The sequence below is a fragment of the Psittacula echo genome (genome assembly GCF_963264785.1).
Source record: "Psittacula echo genome assembly, chromosome: 2".
Lineage (NCBI taxonomy): Eukaryota > Metazoa > Chordata > Aves > Psittaciformes > Psittacidae > Psittacula > Psittacula echo.
Window position 1 is genome coordinate 5,849,988 of NC_137737.1, and position 20,384 is coordinate 5,870,371.

Here is a 20,384-nt window from a genome sequence, read left to right on the forward strand (position 1 = left end):
GGACTTGAGAAAGAAAGCCAGCCATCTGGGGTGATGGGTTCAGACTGAAACAGGGGAAGTTCTGGTTAGATATGTTAGATATAACCTTGCAGTGTTCAAGGCCAGGGCTTGGAGCAACCTGGTCTAGTGTGAGGAGTCCCTACCTGTGGCAGGGGGTTTTAACTGGATGAGCTTTAAGGTCCCCTCCAACCCAAACCAGGCTGGGATTCTAAGATTTTGTGTGATAGGGGCCAAAGTTCGTTATGATCTCTGAAAGGGCAGGTCCATCTTGGCACTTTATATGATCATCCTGCACATGCAACACCATGAGGATATCAATGTTTAAAATATAAAGAAAGTCAGAAGGGTAAGGGGGCAAATCTTCATCATGATACCGTCAAAATAAGAAACTACCTAGGATCACCCACATGTTCGTGCTACTTGGGAGCCTGTTCAAAGGGAATTTGGCTAACCTGCCTTAAGGAATGCTGATAGCAAGAAACAGCCAAGCAAAGAAAGCATTTACTTGCTGGGAAGTGGAGGGTCCATGTTCTTAATCCTATCATGACAAATATTGGAAGGAGGAAAAAAAAGTCAAACAACCCCCCTGATCTTCTTTATGTTTATTATAATTTTAACAACATGAGTAAAGTGAAATCTGTAAGCAAAGCAATTACATGAGGAGGGTCTAATAAAGTTGTTCAAGCTACAACCTACTTCGATTGTTGAGTCAAACTGAATAGAGCAGGCTGCTTTTTGGGTTTTTAGCTTCCATGAACAGAATGGGCAGTGACATCTTTTGCTTGCATGGCAATGGGCTTCTGTGGGCTGGGAGTTTCATAATCAACTGAAAGTAAAATAGAGAAAATAGAAATAAACCGGTCACTACTACAAGTAGGAAAATTGCTGAACTAAGAACTGTCTTCAGCTCAGCTGGTGAAATCTCATCAGCCTCAGTGGGATCTTATAACAATCTCCCTGCCCTGAGCAGAAGAGCAAGTCAAAGTCTCTGCATTAGATTCTCAGAGGTTCCATGCCTAATGGTGATTAAGGTTCTTAAAAAAGCCCAACCCAGCAACCCAGCCACTGTAAAGGCATTTACAGGTTATTCCCAGGGGACAAACATCAAGACTCTGAACTATGTTTCTTCACAAAAGGTACAGAGTGCCAAATCCTGTGCTCTGACTTTGAGGGCACTGGTATGCTTACAAAGGGAGTTTCCCCAGGATAGCAGCTTTAGTATTTGGATTGTATAATAGCAGGAGAAGGGAAGGCATAATGTACCCAAGAAAAGAAACAAAAGAGCTGCTTTGCAGCTAACGTAGCCCCCAGATGCTGTAGTAGCTTTTTAATCTCACATATCAAATCTTCAGAGAAGTGAAACTCACAGATCTACTGCAATATTGCTAAACCTCATCCTTCCATGCCAGTGCTGGAAACCACCGTCTCCCCAGTATATTAGGAATCTCTGCACAACTGGGGTTGGGGTGTTCTTCCTCTTTGGCAGCTTTTCCAAACCTCACCATCTACCACCCAGCCTTATGAAACACAAGAAACCTTCTAGTCCTCCTGCTCCCAGCAACCTCATAACCCCTTCCCAGGGAGCATGTGTTCTCCATCCTCATGGCACACTTGCTTTTTAGGACCAGTACCTGCTGTGTTCTCCATCCAGAAGGCAGTGATATGCAGCAATGTCTTTCTCCAGCTGTTGTTTGCTGCTCAGCAGATTTTCACGATCCCGCTGCTGCTGCTCAGTTTCCATTTTGATTTCTCCCATCTCTGCCTCCAGCTTGGAAATGACAGAGCCTAGGTTCTGCAGCTCGATGTCGTGCCAGTGCTTGGCGTCATATAAAGAGTTCTCCAGACCCCTCTTCTGTAAGGGCAGGACAGCAGACATTAAAAAAGTCAGGTTTCATATCACAGAGTCACACAGAATGGGTGGCATTGGAAGGGCCCTCTGAAGATCATCCACTCCAACCCCTGCCAAGGCAGGGCCACCCAGAGCAGGTCACAAGGAACATGTCCAGGCAGGTTTGAATGTCTCCAGAGAGGGAGACTCCACAACCCCCCTGTGCAGCCTGTTCAGTGCTCTGACACCCTCAAAAGAAAGGGGTTCTTCCTCATAGTCAGATGGAACTTCCTCTATTTCACTTCATGCCCATTGCCCCTTATCGCATCACTGGGCACCACTGAAAAGGGTCTGACCCCAACCTCTTGACAGCTGCCCTAAAGATATTTGTATGCATTGGTAAGATCAGCCCTCAGTCAACTCTTCCTCAGGCTAAATTGGCCCAGCTTTCTCAGCCTTTCTGAGATTCCTGAGGATCTGGGATTCCTGAGGGCTGGCCTTGGCAGTAAAGGCTAAAGCAGAAGGCATTCAGTAACACCACCTTCTCTGTATCCTTGATCACCAGGGCACCCACCTCATTCAGCAGCAGGCCCACGTTTTCCCTAGTCTCCCATTTGCTACTGATAGACTTAAAGAAACCCTTCTTCTTGTCCTTGACATCCCTTGCCAGATGTAATTCCAAATGGACCTTAACTGTCCTCATCGCATCCCTGCATACTCTGACAACATTCCTATATTCCTCACAAGTGGCCTGTCCCTTTTTTCACATTCCATAAACTTCCTTCTTCTATTTGAGTTTTGCCAGAAGCTCCTTGCTCATCCCTGCAGGGCTCCTGCCTGCTTTGCTTGATTTCTTACTCAGAGGGGTGTATTGATCTTGAGCTTGGAGGAAGTGATGCTTGAATATTAACCAGTTCTGTTGGACCCCCTACCTTCTAGAGCCCTGATCCATTAGATTCCTCCAAGTAGGTTGCATATGCCTCATAGGGATTTTTATTCAGATTTGGCCAGTATCTCTATTGAATATGCTTAAGTGGAGATGGAATATTTTGAGAATTCCTTTCTTTAGATACTTTGCAAAATGTCTATTACCATTACAAAGGTTGAACTACTTTGGTTACAAGGTGCAGGTATTCTTCACATTGTCACGTACTGCCCACCCAGCAATTACTATTGAGTACGAAGACATTGAAGATTGACATTTGGGGTTTGGTTGCCAAATGTGGTGCACTTAGTGCACCACATCAATCAAGAAGAACCCAGAAATGTCTGGCATCTCTGGAAACAGCATCCACTGGAAAACGGGATTTATTCTTAAGTCTCTACCCCAAGCTGGGAATGTTTTCCTCAGAAGGCACGTTGAATTTGCACACAGTACACTCAACACGACTTACCAAGGTCCTCAAGGATTCCGTTTCTGCTTGCAAGCTCTGTATTTTGCAGGCAGTTTCATGGAACTCGGTCCTGAGGCCCTCTACCAGCTCCTCCTCCTGGGTTCGCACGGCCGCGGTTGCTTCGGCCTGTTGCTGGTAAAGGATTGCCACTGTCATCATAACCTACTCAAATGATGGGTTAGTTTCCTTACATACCAAAGTGACAGCTAACATTTTCACAGTTTTTGGCAATTCTGAATTCACATTTTGTTCTTCTATTTTAAAGCCCTCAGTTGAACAATTTGGGATACTTCTTAGTGTCAAAATTACCATCTTTTCTACGCATTTACCGTAAAATGGCTTATACCTCTAAGTGGATATATTTTATCTCTGACAACAAAAGCTGTTCAGCGTTCATACTAGTACATTTAAAATTACCTATAAAAAGAAAATGTTACTGTAATTCTCCATTTTGTTGCTATAATTAATATAATTATGCTATGTATATGATATAGAATAGAGAATGTAATATATTTATGCTATAATTTTTTTAAGAAGCAAAGTGATTTCACTTAGTCTGTTGGATTTCAGAGGTATTCACGACTTGATTTCCCACTTAGGATTTGGTGAGTCAGAGAGCAAGTCATCTCACACAAGTCAGAAGGATAAGTTGAATTAAGATATTCTTATGTCATTTCATGCTCTTGTTTCTTGTTGGCTTTTATATGTGTTTAAGTCAGGGTCCTTGAAATGAGGTGACGGAAAACGTACCTTAGTAAACCGAAAATGTCTATAGTTTTTAATGAGGGCTGAGATCAAGGTTTTCAGTCCAGAGCTCTGGGCTCTCTGGCAAATGCAATTCTTCAGTCAAAACCTACATTTCTTCTGGTTGAAGTTAAACTATGCAGAATAGCTCTGTTCCACTCAGAAAGTTCATCTTGACCCTGTCCTGCTTTTCTGATCATGCGTTTTCTTCTCAAATAAGAACAAATTTAAAGTAAGTCTGGGGCCATGCATCAGAAATAGTTTTTATAGGTGGTGGTTTTGGTACCCTCGTGTGAACCCCACACCTTGGTCACTGTGAATGGAATCATCTCAGGTGCAGAAGGTCATTTAAGTACAGGTAAATCTCAGACAGAATTTAGGCTTTATGAAGCTGTATTGCAGAGGGTGAATTTCAATCCAAACACCACTTGTCCTTCACAGAGGCTGTGCTTCAGAGAGACCTAATCTCATCTCACTAGTCCTGGTGATCCCTGGACCTGCCACTCTGGAGTCATTTGTGTCTCTTAAGTTGCGTTCAGAGTGTAGCCTGCATGTTATTATGGTACGAGGACTACAATACCTCTTTTTAAAGGGCAAGAAGGGTGCTTTTGCACCTATACGTATAACTTACACCCATTACCTGAAGCCTAGTATCTCTCATTCACATTTACCCTGCTGGTGGCCCAAATGCTACCTATAAATCCATCTTGCCCTTGCCACAGGTGATGTTGAATGTCCTCCAGGAGATACCCTAAGCAGTCACAGCTACCTGACTTTAGTGATATGAATGATACAACAGGCAGATGGAGTAGATGGAGGTGGCCACACTGGGCCCTAAATATGGAGGATTACACAGCAAGTAAGCACACACTGAATGAGCTCTAAAGCTTTTGGTACACACAGGGGTTCCCTAACCTCTTTACAGATTACCAGCTGAGTTACACCAAGAGTCCAAGTGGAGAGTGCTGCTGGACCCTCACTTTTGGGTTTCTTCTGTAGAGAAACCGCAGCTTTGGGTTTCCTTCTATAGAGAAGTGCAGACATGATCTTTGTGCCCTCTTCATTTGTCAGTTTATGGTTTCTGCTCTGCTCTTCCTATTCCTGAGAGGCTCCACAAAGCAAAGGCCATACGGAGCTGTGGTGCCCACAAACAACTGGATTAATGAAGGGAGAGGATGAAATCATCCTCCTAAATCTTTATCAATCAGCTTGGTGCTTGAGTTTCCTGGGGATGTGTGGATTTCAAGCCCATCTGTACAGTTCTGAGCCAGGCCTTGTGAAGAATCTCTCTCTCATTAGTTTGTTTTTCATGGAATCAAAAGAATTCAGGGGTGATTAGCGATAGAACACCATCACCCAGGGTCTGACCAGCATGACAGCTGCAGGAGAAAAGTGACTTTGATAAGGTCTGAATAATTCTGGGAATGTGTTAGCAAAGCAGCAAAGAAGGGAGAACCTTTCATGAGATGTACTATATGGGACCACAGAGGAAGCCGTGTAATTGTGTGTTCGGAGCAGAGCCATGGATCAACAGCTGGTCAAGAGACAGGATATCAAGAGGATTAAGGTCTAGTTCCGTTATGACAGAAGCTCAATAGCTTGATGCTTCAAGGTTTTACTGCGCTGGGGATGAATCATGAACTGGAAGGATTTATGGATGGCAGGTAAGCAATGAGCAGGGGTGGATGTGTGGAATCAAACTACATGAATGAACAGAACCATGTCATTAAGTAAAGCATTTTTTAGGGAAGAATATTAAAGAGCTTGCATGTCTTACAAGGGTTTAAATCACTTCTGACAATTCAGAAAAGGGTTTGAGCATTATGGACAAAGAAAAGTGCAAATGTCATCAATGGACTCAAGTTTTGAGGTTACTTGCTCATCTAAAAAAGTCTCGTGAAACCCCATTAGGTATGTATGTAAATTGGTATATTTTGGTGCCTGAATATCCCTGAAAAATCCAGGCAAGACTGCAATTCCAGTCAGAAACAAAGCAAATAGGGCAAGAGTCAGAAAATAACAGAAACACTGCCCTGATGTGTAAGTCAATGCTAGGACATCATTTGAAATACCTTGGTCTCAGCTGGTCACAGCTACACCAAAGAGTGGGTACAGAGAATCATGGAATCATAGACTCATAGAATGGTTTGGGTTGGAAAGGACCTTAAGATCATCCAGTTCCAATCCCCTGCCATGGGCAGGGACACCTCACACCAGACCAGGCTGCTCCAAGCCCCATCCAGCCTGGTCTTGAACGCTGCCAGGGATGGGGCAGCCACAGCTTCTCTGGGCACCCTGTGCCAGCACCTCAGCACCCTCACAGGGAAGAACTTCTGCCTTAGATCTAACCTGAACTTCCCTTGTTTCAGTCTGAACCCATCACCCCTTGTCCTATCGCTACAGTCCCTGATGAAGAGTCCCTCTCCAGCATCCTTGTAGCCCCCTTCAGACACTGGAAGCTGCTCTGAGGTCTCCACGCAGCTTCTCTTCTCCAGGCTGAACAGCCCCAATGTTCTCAGCCTGTCTCCATACAGGAGGTGCTCCAGCCCCTGATCATCCTCGTGGCCTCCTCTGGACTTGCTCCAACAATTACAGGGAGCTTTCTATGTCAGCTTAAGCTCATGATTCAAAGAGGAATCCAGTCTGTAACTTCACTCTTTTTGCTTGTTCCCATTTTATTATCTGACTGTTCTTTACTCCAAGAGCAACACAGAATGATGTGCTAAGTTACCCAATGGGGAACTCTTCTCTCATTTTATTTTCTCAGCCTGTTTTTGTACTCCAGCCCCCTGAGAAACGAGGTTAAAATATCAGGGACCAAGGAAAATCTCACAGGGAGAGTTTGAAGGAAGTGGCAATGAGGAGCAAAGAGCAGGGAACTGCTCTCCCTCTGCTGTTGCTAGAGTAAGAGCAAGTTTCTCACTGTGTGGGTAACCAAACGATGCAACTTGGCCACGTAAGATGACAAAGTCCACAAGTTGAAGAAAGCTGAGCTCTTGTTACCACTATAAATAGTGATAATCTCAATAGGTCTGTCTGAGATACAAAACTGTATGAGATATGAGATACATCATCATCTGGATTTAATGAGAGGTATACCTGGGGACAAAACCCTCTAGAATGTCATACCAGAATGTGATCAGAACCACAACTGATCTTGCCAGAAACCCAAAGCAGGAAGAATTTAAACTAGTGAGAGCTTAGAGTAGGATGGCCGAGCAGGGATAGGTTAGATATCAAAGACACGGCAGCAGGATCCAATGATCAGTCTAGCATGAGCTGGCAGTTTTATCCTCAAATGGTATCTCTGCGAGACCAGATATTGGAAGGTGTGAAAGAAATAGGAAGAAAGAAGTTGTGGGGCTTTGTTTGCACAGGAGGAGGCAGACCAGGTCAGACAGGGAAATGGGGACACTGAGGAATTTGATGTGTCAGAGGCATGAAACCTGTCAGTGGACCAGGAACAGATTTTCTGGGAATAGCTTAGGAGGTTTCTGAGGATGGGTCGGCTTCTCAAGGCTTCCTGTGCTTTGCATGGAGGCACTCTCCAGGCTCACGTAGCTTATTAATGTGCCACTGACGTCCTTTGGGGCTGAAAATCAGGGCCCCGCAGAATAACCTGATGGAGACTTTGCTTAGTAACAGTCTGGCATGGTCACAAACTTGATGGGACCTCTACCTAAACTCTGGTTGGCTTCTTGTGCATTCCCTGGCACCTTTGGTATCAACTGTTGTCACAGTTTTATTCTTTCTGTTGAAAAGAAACACCTACTCAGAGCTTGCGTATGTTTGCAAACATAGTTTTGGCTTTTTCCTTGCTGTTTGCCTTCACTTCCCCCCACTTTATACCATGGAACAGGGGGGGCTGTCTTTTTGCTCTATATTACATATAAATATTACATATAGCCCAGCTGTAGTTATGATTCGCTGTGCCGTGCTGTGCTGTAATAGCCATCACAGAATGAGATGGCTACTAACAGATAGGATCATTCTCTGATGATCATCTATTATCATTACTTTTCTCATCACTTTTCATTTCTGAGTTAGTATCCAGCTTTCCCACTGCTGCCAAAGGAAACAGTATTAAGGAAGAATCCATGAGGACTCTGTGTAATTAGTGGAGAGCAGTATGTATTACCTTTTTGATTTATAGACCCCTCTAAATTGTTCAGCAGAGGAGCAGCCCTAGTGAGAAGGGTAACAACTGTGGCTTATCCTGCACACAAGGTATCAACTGATTAAGTTCTGGGCCACCTGATCTACTTGAAGATGTTCCTGCTTTTTGCAGGGGCTTGGCCTGGGTGAGCTTTAAAGGTCCCTTCCAACCCAAACCATTCTATGGTTCTATGATTCTAAGTTTGTTTTCCTCAGCCAACATTTCAGAGCCCTTGAGAGCCTCCCACAGATACCTGTGATATCAGCAGGGTCATTCCCATCGCAGCTTAACCCTGCCTCCCAAGACAGCCCCACACTCCGTGTGTATTTTCCCATGGACTTGAACCGAAATCCTTTAGATTTTTATGACCGTTTTTGTTTCAAGGAGAAACCAAACACCCAACCCTCAAACTTACTGCAGAGTATTAGACAGGTTTGTGTTTGCTTCAAACCCCGCGGTGCTGTTGTGCTTACCTTGGTACGAAGCAGGGCTCCTGTCTCAGCACGATTCTTTTCAATGTCTCTCTCCCAGTGGATCCTGATTTTTTCCAGGATGTCATCCAGGCCACTTCCCAGGGGAACATCCAGCTCTTCCAGCTGAGATCCCGCAAGCTGCTTGTATAGTACCTTCACATCCTTGAACAAAAATGACAGACAGAAAGTGAACTGAACGATTGACTTCAGATAGGCTCGAGGAAGAGCTTGTTTGGTGCCAACAGAGAGAATCATTAAGTTTGGCCTCGAAAGGCATCTTTACATTAATGATTTAGTGGACTGCTTTGTCAGATATGGATTTGCCTTGCTTCTGCATGGGGACTCTTGCTTCAGCTCTGGGATGCTGGAAGCAGTTTCCCCTTTGGTGGAAGGAGGCTGCAGCCCTGCACCAAGGCACTGCCCTCACAGTGGCAAGTTTCTCCAGCAGTCAGAGCTTGACACATGCATGCTGCAACCCTGGGGCCCAAACCTAGCACAACTGCACTGCCAGGAAGGCTGCAGTGTGGACATTGGGTCAAGGAGCTAACAGCTTACAGCAAATCAAACCCTGCTTTTCCCTCTCTGCTGCACCATGCAACAACATAGACAGGCGTCTATTGGGAGACACAAGTTGTGCAAAGCGTCTTGTGTGAGCCACCTGTGTGCTTTTATGAATGTGAATGTTAGAGGAAGAGCACTCTCCTTCTCCATGGCAGCATTCTGTTTCTTCTTTACTTGTAAGTGCTCCAAAACCATGTAAGCAGTAGAGAATTGCTGTGTCTAGAACTTAAAGGTAGCCCATCAGCTGTACCTTGTGTTCAGGAGCACAAGAATAAATGAGGTTTGCACATGTATCTGAGCTATCTGGTATCACAAGCCTTTTACATCAATCTGTTTATATGTTCTATTGGTGTGAGCAAAATGAAAAGAAGTCTAAAACCATCTGATAACTGTATTTGTAAGCAATGGCCCCTGACAGTGACAATACTGAGGGAAAATGGGTGGGAATTACATGAATTATGAATCTTTAAGAATGAAAGCCTTAAAACGTGCTCACTCTGTGTTCACAAGAGCTTGACACGGATTGGAGGAATGCAAAGTTGGAATTAGTTCAGGAAAGTCCTGGGGACTTCATTTTGCCACAGCTCAGCTGGAGTAATCGCAATAGTTGCTTCCAGCCTTTATTCTTTGACGTCTCTTGAGCAGCTTCCCCTGGTGCTGCTGCCATGGGAAAACCAGGTCTGTGCTGAGGTTGCTCAGATACTCCAAATGGGTAAGGGAATGAACATCATTCTACCTTGCAAGGGCTCCTCACTGACTAAATGTGGAGCAATAGAAGCTGCTGGAAAGGTGGTGTCCTTGTTATGCCATATATATGGGCAGAGAACAGCGGCAGTGCCAGCTTTTCTGGTTTCAGGAGCACAGACAGAGGCTTAAAGGGGATCCTGTGTTATTTCTATCAATGTTTTGTTTTCCCTCTTATCTAAGATGATTTCCATCTTTCTCATGCTGTGCAGCAGTGATGGAGCCGTAGGTTATTTTCTGCTGAATGCCAGCCTTGGGATTAGACTTGTGAAAGCAGGGAGGGGATGAAGGAACCTCATCTTGGCAAGCCAAGTCCACATATACCTGCCAGTGATGCTGAAATCTTGTGCTTGGAGAAATAACCTGGAAGAAATGTAAGGTAGGATAGCGCCTTGCTTCCATGAACCACCTCAATTCAAGCTCCCTTTTACTTCTGAAGCATCAGCACAATTGCTTGTTGCCCTTTATGTGGGATTAGTAGTAGCTCCGTATCCAAACCCCTATCAGTAAAGAGGCTGATTGGGATCTGATCCTGAAACCCCCGCTGAAGGCAATAACCACCTTCATGCAAATAGTGCTGGTGAATGTAATGAGTAAGTGGGAAGGCATTGCAAAACAGGGTAATAATGGGCTTCCCTTCCAGCTGCCTGTCCCCCTGACGTGCTTCTGGGGTGTGTTGTTCAGGACAGATTCTGCTGTGGGAACTGAGCAGCTTGCTGAGCCAAGCAGGGCATGTTCAGAAGAGCCTGGGTGATGTTCGGTGTCAGTGCAGCAGGACCAGCGCTTGTTCCCTGCGCACTCATTTCTCCTTACATCCCTGGCTGAGGATCAGACCTCTCTGTTGAGATGTCCACATAGGTGCAACCCTGTGACCGCCGTGTGGTGTCTAGCAAGAAGTGACACCTCTTCCATGTCATGTTTATCAGGCAGGAAAGACTTAAGACTTAAATGCAAGCAATTTAGAGGTTAGGGCTTGAAATGAACACAGAGAGAAATATTAAGAGCAGGTTTCAGAAGAATCCCCAGCCCCAGACACAACAGGCAGAACTTTTTAGTGCTTGTTTTGCACTAGATGCATGATACCAACCGGATGAAACAGGCACACACTGGCTTTGTAGTGTCCCGAATCTGGACTTACTTCTTCATGAGTCTTTGACAGCAAAGTTAGTTCTTCTTTCATGCTCTCTATCTGACTCTCCAGATCCATTTTAGTTAAATTAGCATCATCAATCACTTTATAGAGCGAATTAATTTCATCTTCCACTGCTTTTCTGAATGGCTGTTCATTTTCATACCTGCAGAGAACACAAAAACCCCCCAAACCTTAATCCAGCACAGTTCAGCAAGAAAAACCTGCTTTCTTTTCAACGACACCATTTAGGCTAATTACCTTGTGTCCCTGACAGAGGCACAGAAGATACACTTTGCTCTCACCTTGTCTCACTGTGCTTGAATTTAACTGCCAAAGGACCCTTTCATTAACTCAGAGTGTAATAAAACAGGCCACATTTGTGCTCTGCGCTGCCGTGGTTACAGCCCAATAGGAGTCCTGAACAAGCATCGAGAGGCATATGGTATTTATATACAGTATCACTATGGGTGGCTCATTCTCTATGTGCTTGGCTGTAAAATGAGAACAACTCCTTCATCTACATGAAAACTGTTCAGAGCTACGGTTAAAGTAAACACGTGCACATCAAATGCATTACTGTTAGTACAGACATCCTGATGGAAGGCTGGTCTATGTTCCAGGGCCCCAGCCCATCCTTATGATGCAGTAGTATCAAAAGAAAGAGGGAATTTGAGTGGTTGATTTGCCAACTAGAATTGCTGTTAAAGCAAATGGCTCGTTTCTAAACCATGGCTGCAGTGGTAGGAGAAGGTTGTGGCAGGCAGTTGCTATTCTACAGCGCTGCTTGCTGCATCACTCTTGTTTCTGCCCTTTCATTTCAGGCTTTCCACTGAAGATGTGATGAATCTCCTTGGTGAGAATCAGGAGCTTTTCCTATGCAGTGGATTGATCTGACATTGGTTTTGTGATGGAGACTGCGTGCCTACACTGCAAGTGTAGGACATAAAGCCATCAAATGAGTATCGCAGAGTGGTACCTTTCTGAAATGAAAGGCAAACCTCAGAACAGGATTAAGACACTCTTTGATATGATTAAATAAAATAATACCAGAGAGAGACAGAAGATTAAAAGGGATGATAAAAATCATAGGAAATAAAGCCCAATGAGTCTGAAACACAGTTTGTGTGTCAGATCTTGCAAAAGTCTCTTTGAAAATGAACGAGTCCATTATGAGGAAAAGCTGGAAGGATCACATCTCCTGAGTCAAATTTAAAGAGCTGCACTCATGTACATCAATATCAGACTTCGAGATCAAAAAGACATCCAAAAAGTAGTTTGCCAGTATTTAAGATCTTCTTTTGCTATTCCTTTCTCTCAGTAGAGATGAGGAAAACCAGTGCAGCCCATTTGTTTTCCTATCTAACGCTTCCATGCAGACATGTGTAGTAGCGTGGTTTTGCTTGCTGCAGCAGAATGATCGTTACTTCCCAAACCATTTATGTGGGACTGAAAAGCACGACTAAAAAGCACATGGAAATTTTGCCTTTATTAAATGTCAACCCAAATCTGAATGAATACTGACCTCTCAGTGAGAGACCAGTGTCTGTATGCCAAAGAATAGCTTGCGTAATGTTGCAGTGCACGTTTCTGTTCCTTTAAATCTTCAAAACGTTCCCAAATAATGTTAGCATCAGAATTATTTTGCTGTTACAACCCCCTCCCAAGCCAGGTGGTGAATGCTCCATCCCTGGCAGTGTTCAAGGCCAGGCTGAACAGAGCCTTGGGTGACATGGTTTAGTGCGAGACATCCCTGCCCATGGTAGGGGGTTGGAAGTGGATGATCTTAAGGTCCTTTCCAACCCAAACCAGTCTGGGCTTCTATGAACAGTCAAAAGAATGAGCCCATTCTACTCACTAAGCATTGCTCCATCACAGAGTAGGGGTTTGCCAAGGTAAAGTCTCAAAGAAAGTGGCCAGCTTGGTGCCACCACAGCTTTACCTGTCTTTAAAATCTTCAGCACAGGCTTGAATGTTCTCGGTGTGCAGCATAAGACGAGCATTTTCGAGGACTGCTTCACCCACCTAGAAGAAAGAGACAACAGAGCTCAAGCAATGAGGAGCTTCAGCATGTAACTATGTGCATTGTACATGTGTCTTAAGCAGATGGATAGCTTTGATTCTGAAAATAAGCCTCTAGCCAAGGGCTGTTCAAGTGACTCATTCCGGATAGCGTAATCAATTACATTTGGACCTATAAAGTCACAAATTCTCTGCAAAGAGGCTGTAATTTGTCACCAAACTCATTCCTCCCAAGCATTCATCTTCTTGTGGAAACACATTTATTCTGATCATCAGCTGGTTGCAAGGGGCAAAATTCATTACAGCGCGCGAGGTACGGTCATCATTTAAGTCCCACTTATATTTTCACAATACAGTTTAAGCAGCACTTATGCAGTTCCTATGCTACTTCCCATATCAGCAGGCCTCTGCAGGGTTGTCCTCTTCAGTGAGCCAAGGAATACTTGTTGCTTATTCTGCCTGCGAGCCGTCCTCAGCTCCCAAAGCATCGTTTTCCTTCTCTGATGGGATCCTGTAAGCTCCTGCGATACGTATGAGACCTGAGAAGCAGGGAGTCTTGCGAGATTATTACACTGAATGGGAAATGCTTTTGGAAAGATCGAGCAAATAAGACTGTGCTATCATTGCTACAGCTCTGGAGTGGATCTTTAATGCCCAGGAGGTGCTGGAGGGGTAAGCAAAGCTGAAAGGCTTGTGACTTAACAGCTTGCTGTGATTCAAGAAGGATATATAAAATGATAAAAGGGTTACAAAGACCACATGTGCACTGAGCTATGGAAGTGACCCAAACCATGTGGAATTTAGCACCAGAGCGTTCACCCCTGCCAATAGCTATCTGAGGACTCCAGCCTTCCCATGGTCCATGATGTCGCTCTGGAGGAGCTAAACTGAGCGTCTCTTTGGTCTTTTTCAGGACATACCCATGGAGATTTGCAGTTGAATCTAAACCACCACATGAATAAAAGCAGCTTTTTAAGCGGGGTTAAAAGGGAGAGTTCTTGCAGCAGAAATCTTTCTTTAGATAACAGTCTGCAACTAAATGAGATCACAAATCCCCCGGAGCATTCTGCTGCCCTGAGGTGAAACAGGCCATGTCATGTGGAGACATCAAGGCTGCGTCCAGGCAAGTTATCTGAAGTACCACAAGTGGGATCATTGCCTTAGTATGGTCCTACCTGCCCTTCAGCCTGCTGCTTGGTGATGGGGTGAAGGTGAACATGCAAGGCTGAAGCATTTCTATGTGGTAATGTGTATTCATCCTCACAAAAAGTGGCTCGCTGCTCCAAATGTCTTACAAATGCTGGGACAAACAAATATGAAACCTGTGAAGGCATCTAACAAGGAGACATCTGGAGGAATGACCTATTCCCAACGTTAGGAAGAGCATAATGGATCATGACATTAAAAGCACTCTACATCTTGTAAAGAGTTAAAAGAAGTGGTTTGCTTACTTCTCACCTACTGTTAGGAACAAAGAGGGAAGGTGGCTGTGGCTGGAAGCCTGGGGCTGGGGCTCCATTCCTGCCAGCTCCAGCTCGGTGCTTGGCTTCCAAAGGAAACAGATCTCATACCATCGCACTGGCGGCCAATTTTTCTTTCCTGTGGGGTTTCTTGGCCAATTCCAACCCACAGGATAGAGGGATAGGCCATCAGAGACATGCAGTTCCAACACGCTGCATGCAAATAGCATCTAGACAGAGGAGAGAGGCCTGAGAACACTGGGCAGAAATGGGTTTCAGCATGGGAGAATGAGGGGGAGCAGGAGCCAGGGGTGTTACAAAAGCCACCTGGGACCAAGTTTGGCATTGCAAGGTTTACTATGCCTTTCAAGACCTTAGCTATGCTTTATTGTAGCTTTGACTAGTTTTGCTGTTCTTATAAATGCCTGAATCCTTTCTGAATGCAGCCATATTTGTGGCCTTGGGTTTGACCTGTGATAATGAATCGCATGGTTTAATTATTCATGTAATGGAAAATCATCTGGCTTTTAAGTTCAGTTAAAGCAAATGGTGCATCTGTGGAGAAAGATCGGAAGACACCGGGCTGGTCTTTCCTTCCACACACAGAAGGAAATTGTTATCAACCCATGGCCTCCAACACATTTTAATTCATGCCTAAATCAGGCCAAAAGCGTGCAACCCAGTGCCTGCTGCTCAGGGGCCAAGCAGGAAGCTCGGAACGCTATCAATCAGTCACGCTTTCCATGTTGAACTTCTCAGGGCCTGTAGACGAGGCCCTCAGTGCCATGGGTTAGTGGTGGCCTTGGCAGTGCTGGGGAACGGCTGGACTGGATGAGCTTAAAGGGCTTTTCCAACCTGGTTTATTGTATGGTTCTATGATTCAAAGGCAGCAAGAGTGGCATTCGTAACACCACCTTGGTAAAGGTAATACCTGGAGTGGCTGGGAAGATTGATGGGTTCTTTGCTGATTCCTGCTTCATCCAGGAAAACACGACTTCATTTATACATCAAATACTTTACAAGTAAACAGGACTGCATCAAAGAATGCCTGGTTCTTAAAGCAGGAGGTACCTTCTGAAGAAACACTCTGTAAAATCTGGAACGTTGCCTCAGCACAAGGAGAAAACCTCAGCCCTCCTCCTCACATCTGTATGTGAAGGGAGTCCAAGGTTATGCTGTTGGAGGTGCCTGAGACGATATCATTAAAACTGATCTATTGCCATCCTCTGTATGTATATCAACCTCATGGCTGATCAAGCTTCATGTCATTTGGTGGGAGTTTGTTGTGCCATTCCACACATTTCCATTCACTACCCATGCACTGTGTTGTGTTGGACTGTGTTACAGGTAATACTCAGCCACTCTCCTGGCCCCAGAAATAAATCACTGGCAACTAAATCACTGCATGTGAGTCCTCAGGCTGTCAGTCCTGTATATTCCCCAGGCTTAATATTAACATTGAGTGAATGCTGACAGTAAGGTCAGGTGCACATAGAAGTATCTCTATTGAAAAACCCTGGTGATGATTTTTCAAGTGCTCCCAACCATGCACAGGAGTCACAGCAGTGATCAAATTGGTCCAGGACATCGATTCCTTCTCCTGTGACCTGGACCATGCCACATGCCAGCTCATGGACAGCATAAATCTGTGCGTCCCACAGAGCTGTAATTGAATGGTCACGGAGGCTGAGCCTCTCCTCTCTATAAACTTGCTGAGAGTATTTCAAGCACCCACTTTTCCCAGGTGCTGCCCTGCTCTGGGAGAAGGAATTGCCGTTACAACCAACCTCCTGTTCTGCCCAAAAGACACATTCGATCAGAGATGGGATTTTCCACAAGAACACTGGGATGAAGCCTGGACAAAAGAAGTATGTCCAGGGTGAAATGAGATGGATTTGAATTTCTTTCACATGACTTCCTCTCCACAAGGATTTCCCATTTCCTTCATTTCCAGCCAAACTCCTCCCATTTCCTGCCTGTCCCAGTTAGCCTGTGTCCCCCTGCTCTGCTAAAAGCCAGCTGCCCAGCAGAGAACTGATGTTGTGAGCTGGATAATGGCTTCCCATCCTTCAGCTCCTGTCAGTGTTCCCCTGCTGCAGTAACAGCCCTGACAATCGCAGTGCAACATGAGTGGGTTTTCCCATAAGGGTCCCTCCACTCATACCCTCCAAGTCACTTAGAATCATGGAATCAACTGGGTTGGAAAAGCCCTTCAAGCTCATCCAGTCCAACCGTTCCCCAGCACTGCCAAGGCCACCACTAACCCATGGCACTGAGGCCTCGTCTCCACAGTGTGTGAACACTTGCAGGGACGGTGACTGCAGCCCTGCCCTGGGCAGCCTGTTCCAATGCCTGAGCACCCTCTGGGGAAGGAATTGTTCCTCAGCTCCATCTAAACCTGCCCTGGGGCAGCTTGAGGCCGTTTCCTCTTGTCCTGTCCCTTGTTCCTTGGGAGCAGAGACCGACCCCACCTCACTCCATCCTCCTGTCAGGCAGTTGTAGGGAGCGATCAGGTCCCCCCTGAGCCTTCTCTTCTTGTAGCCACATTTCCCTCCCTAGCTGTGTGTTCAGTGCTGGCACCCCGTTGTTATTGCTGGGGGAGAGCCACCTGAAATTTGGGATGCCAAAACAGACTCCAGGAAGGGTAGGGGGGAAACAGGACCTCAGGACCGCTGGGGTCTCTTCTACCCCACTGTGGAGATGGGGTTTCATTTCTGATTTTGGGACCAGGAGAGCTCTATGTGGTGTACCATTGTCTTCTCACCAGCATGGCAGGAGGAAAGGGCTCCTGTCTGGACATGCCACCTGCCCAACTGTGTGTGTTTCTGTGCTGATTCTTGTTCAAAACCAGTTCCTATCATGGGCATTTGGGCTAAACCCGATGGCTGCTCTTTCCACCCCAAAACTCCCACAGCTGCTCCACTCAAATGGCACCAAGGGGGCTGTAGTTGCGGGGCATCCTTCTTGGCTGAACAGATGGGGCTCCCTGGGAATCCCAGACTGGTTTGGGTTGGAAAGGACCTTAACATCATCCAGTTCCAACCCCCTGCCATGGGCAGGGACACCTCACACTAGAGCAGGTTGCTCCAAGCCCCTGTGTCCAACCTGGCCTTGAACACTGCCAGGGATGGGGCAGCCACAGCTTCTCTGGGCACCCTGTGCCAGAGCCTCAGCACCCTCACAGTAAAGTGATGTAATTCAGAAAACTTTATATATTTTCTAGTGTATTTTAATGGCTAAACAGATACGGATTAAGCTGATATTTTATTTTCTATGACACTTGCAAATGCTATTACTGCATAGCTTTACTGTGCTGGTTTTACATAAGAAAAGCCTACTGTCTGAGCTCAACTTCATTATGAGCTGCTCTTATTTACTCATACAAGGGGAGGCAGAGGCAAGGCAGCAGGACAACACTATAAAGAAAGGTTAAAAGGAAAGCAGTTTGGATGAAAACTCAGTACATGAGTAGGTTCATCAGCTCTACAATGCTGGGCTTTCATAGCAAGAAAAATCAAGCAGTCCTTCCTAAAGCACCTACATTCCTACTTCTTTGGTCCTAACCTTAAGCCCCAGTAGGTTTTACAAGGGAGTCTACAACTGCAAAATGGGACACTCATCTGGAAAACATGGGATGGTTGCAAAGCACTAACCCCCCATCTCACACCAGTCTCCATCTACCCCAGGGAGATGATAGATTTGAGGGCCCATTTTTGGAAGCACATGTGGACATGGTCTGTGTATAACAGCTTATCCCGCTGCGTTCAGGGTTCAGATGCCATTTGTAGTGTTCTGGGTGAAGACCTGCCCTAAAAATGGAGCGCACCTTCAAAATGCACCCTTCTTCCTGCACCAGTGTGAAACTCTGGACAGCCCAAGGTAAAACGCACAACTGTCCTGGGGAACTTAGGTCCTTCACGCTTGCTGAAGACCATCTGAACATGGTGTTTTCTGTGCCTGCTGGGAAGAGATGTGCAAGATTCAGGGTTCCAGCTCTTTGGCTCCGCTGGCTGGGAGTTGGGAAGCTGGGACTCGCAAAGTGCACCAAGAACTCAGCGGATAGAGCTCTGGTCAGCAAAAGGAATTGGGTTGTGTCCACAAGGTCAATGCAACGACCAATTGCACCCTTGCAATAAGCACTTTCCCGGAGCACCCACAGCCTGTGCCGTACAGAGAAGGTGAGAGTAAGGAATGGTGGAGTGGTGACGAAGGGAAGGAAAGGAGCCACTCATTGGCAGCCGTTATCATTAACCAATTATTGTTTTTAAATAAATAGACCTTTTGGAAAGGTGATGAAGCAAATGGGGGAATAAAGTAAAAATCTGAATTGTTGGTAAATAAACCCAACCCAACGTGCTCGCCACGGTGAGGGATAAACTGACCCAGTCCTCGCAGTTTTCTGTTAATCACTTTGATGCTCAGTGTCATAACTACAGCCAAGCAAAAGATAAGAAACATCCTTTCCCCCCATTCTGATCAGCACCTTGGGCTGCATTTCAGTTGCCCCCATGTATTGCCTAAGGCAATTCTCCTGCTCAACAGGCATCTTCCACAGCACACTGTGAAATGAGAACTACCATGAAGCCGGATTCAAACCCCTTGAGATCAGGCGGCGTTCATCACCAGCATCAACCAACCCTTGTGCTCAGGGCTGAAGCTCTCCCCCCGCTCACCTGATGGTAAATGGCCTCCCAGCTCTCCCGCAGCGCTCCCCAGCTGCCCACGCTGGCCGCTTTCTTGTCCAGGTACACTCTGATGTGCTCCTCCAGCTCCTGGTTCACCTGCTCGAGCGCTCGCACCTTCTCGATGTACTCCACCAAGCACCTGTTCAGGCTCTCATAGGAGAGACCCCGGCCCTTCTCCAGCCCCGCGGCCAGGGGCACGGCGGCGGCGGAGCTGCGCAGCCCCTGCAGGAACACGCTGCTGATGCCCAGGGCTCTGCGGGACACGCGGGTGCCCAAGCTGCTCACGCCGCCCGTGGGGACGGTGCCCACGTAGACACCGGGGGGTCTGGACAGGCTCCCCGCACCGCCGATGCTCACCCGGCGGCCGGGCGGCCCCGAGCTCTCGGCGGCGGAGGCAGAGGGCTGCTGGCCCAGGAAGGACGACCGGCGCCTCGGCAAGGGCATGGTGCTGCTCCGGCCCGGCCCGCGCCGCCGCTCGGCCTGCACTGGCGGGAGGGATGTGCCGAGCCCAGCACGTTGGGGCTTGGCTCGGGGCTTCGGCTTTGTGCGACGGCTTTCTGGAACGAGGGCTTTGTGCCGGGCGGGAGCAGCCGACACATTGTGCGTGCGGCCGCTGGGTCAGCAATCCCATTGCGGGGGAAATCTCCCTGCTGCTGCTGCTGCAAATGTGGCCCATGAAAAGCACAATGGTGTTGACAGGCACAGCGGGACGAGGATTCAGTGCAACGCATGTGTTGAAATACCAGCGATGTTTTCTACGCTGGCAACCCGATGATTTCCTGCCCTTGTACCCGCAGGTATCTCGGCACACGTTACACACGCATTGGCTGCTCACACCCGTGCTTGCTCCAGGCAGTCTCCTGCAGCAAGATGTTATCTGAAGTTGGTAGCTTCAGGGAGCTGCTCTAACCGAGCAGAGCCAAGCAGCCTTTTGCTGCTGCAGAGCCTCAAATGCTCCCTCGGTCCTGCTGCAGCTTCTGGATTTCTCTGTGCTTTGGCTTCATAGAATCCCAGACTGGTTTGGGTTGGAAGGGACCTTAAAGCTCATCCAGATCCAACCCCCTGCCATGAGCAGGGACACCTCACGCTAGACCAGGCTTTTCCAAGCCCCCTCCAACCTGACCTTGAACACTGCCAGGGATGGGGCAGCCACAGCTTCTCTGGGCACCCTGTGCCAGCGCCTCAGCA

At 46.7% G+C, this 20,384-nt stretch overlaps 1 protein-coding gene across 1 annotated transcript; it reads right to left on the reverse strand.

Annotated features, from left to right (window-relative positions):
- Nucleotides 1–1,618: 1,618 nt before the first annotated feature.
- Nucleotides 1,619–19,640, reverse strand: BFSP2 (beaded filament structural protein 2; the record flags this gene model as incomplete). The annotated part of the gene is made up of 6 exons (XM_080611267.1): nucleotides 1,619–1,852; nucleotides 3,223–3,354; nucleotides 8,596–8,757; nucleotides 11,039–11,195; nucleotides 12,972–13,054; nucleotides 19,185–19,640. 6 exons carry the CDS (start codon nucleotides 19,638–19,640, stop codon nucleotides 1,619–1,621), a joined length of 1,224 nt encoding a protein of 407 aa, XP_080467393.1.
- Between the last annotated feature and the right edge of the window lie 744 nt (nucleotides 19,641–20,384).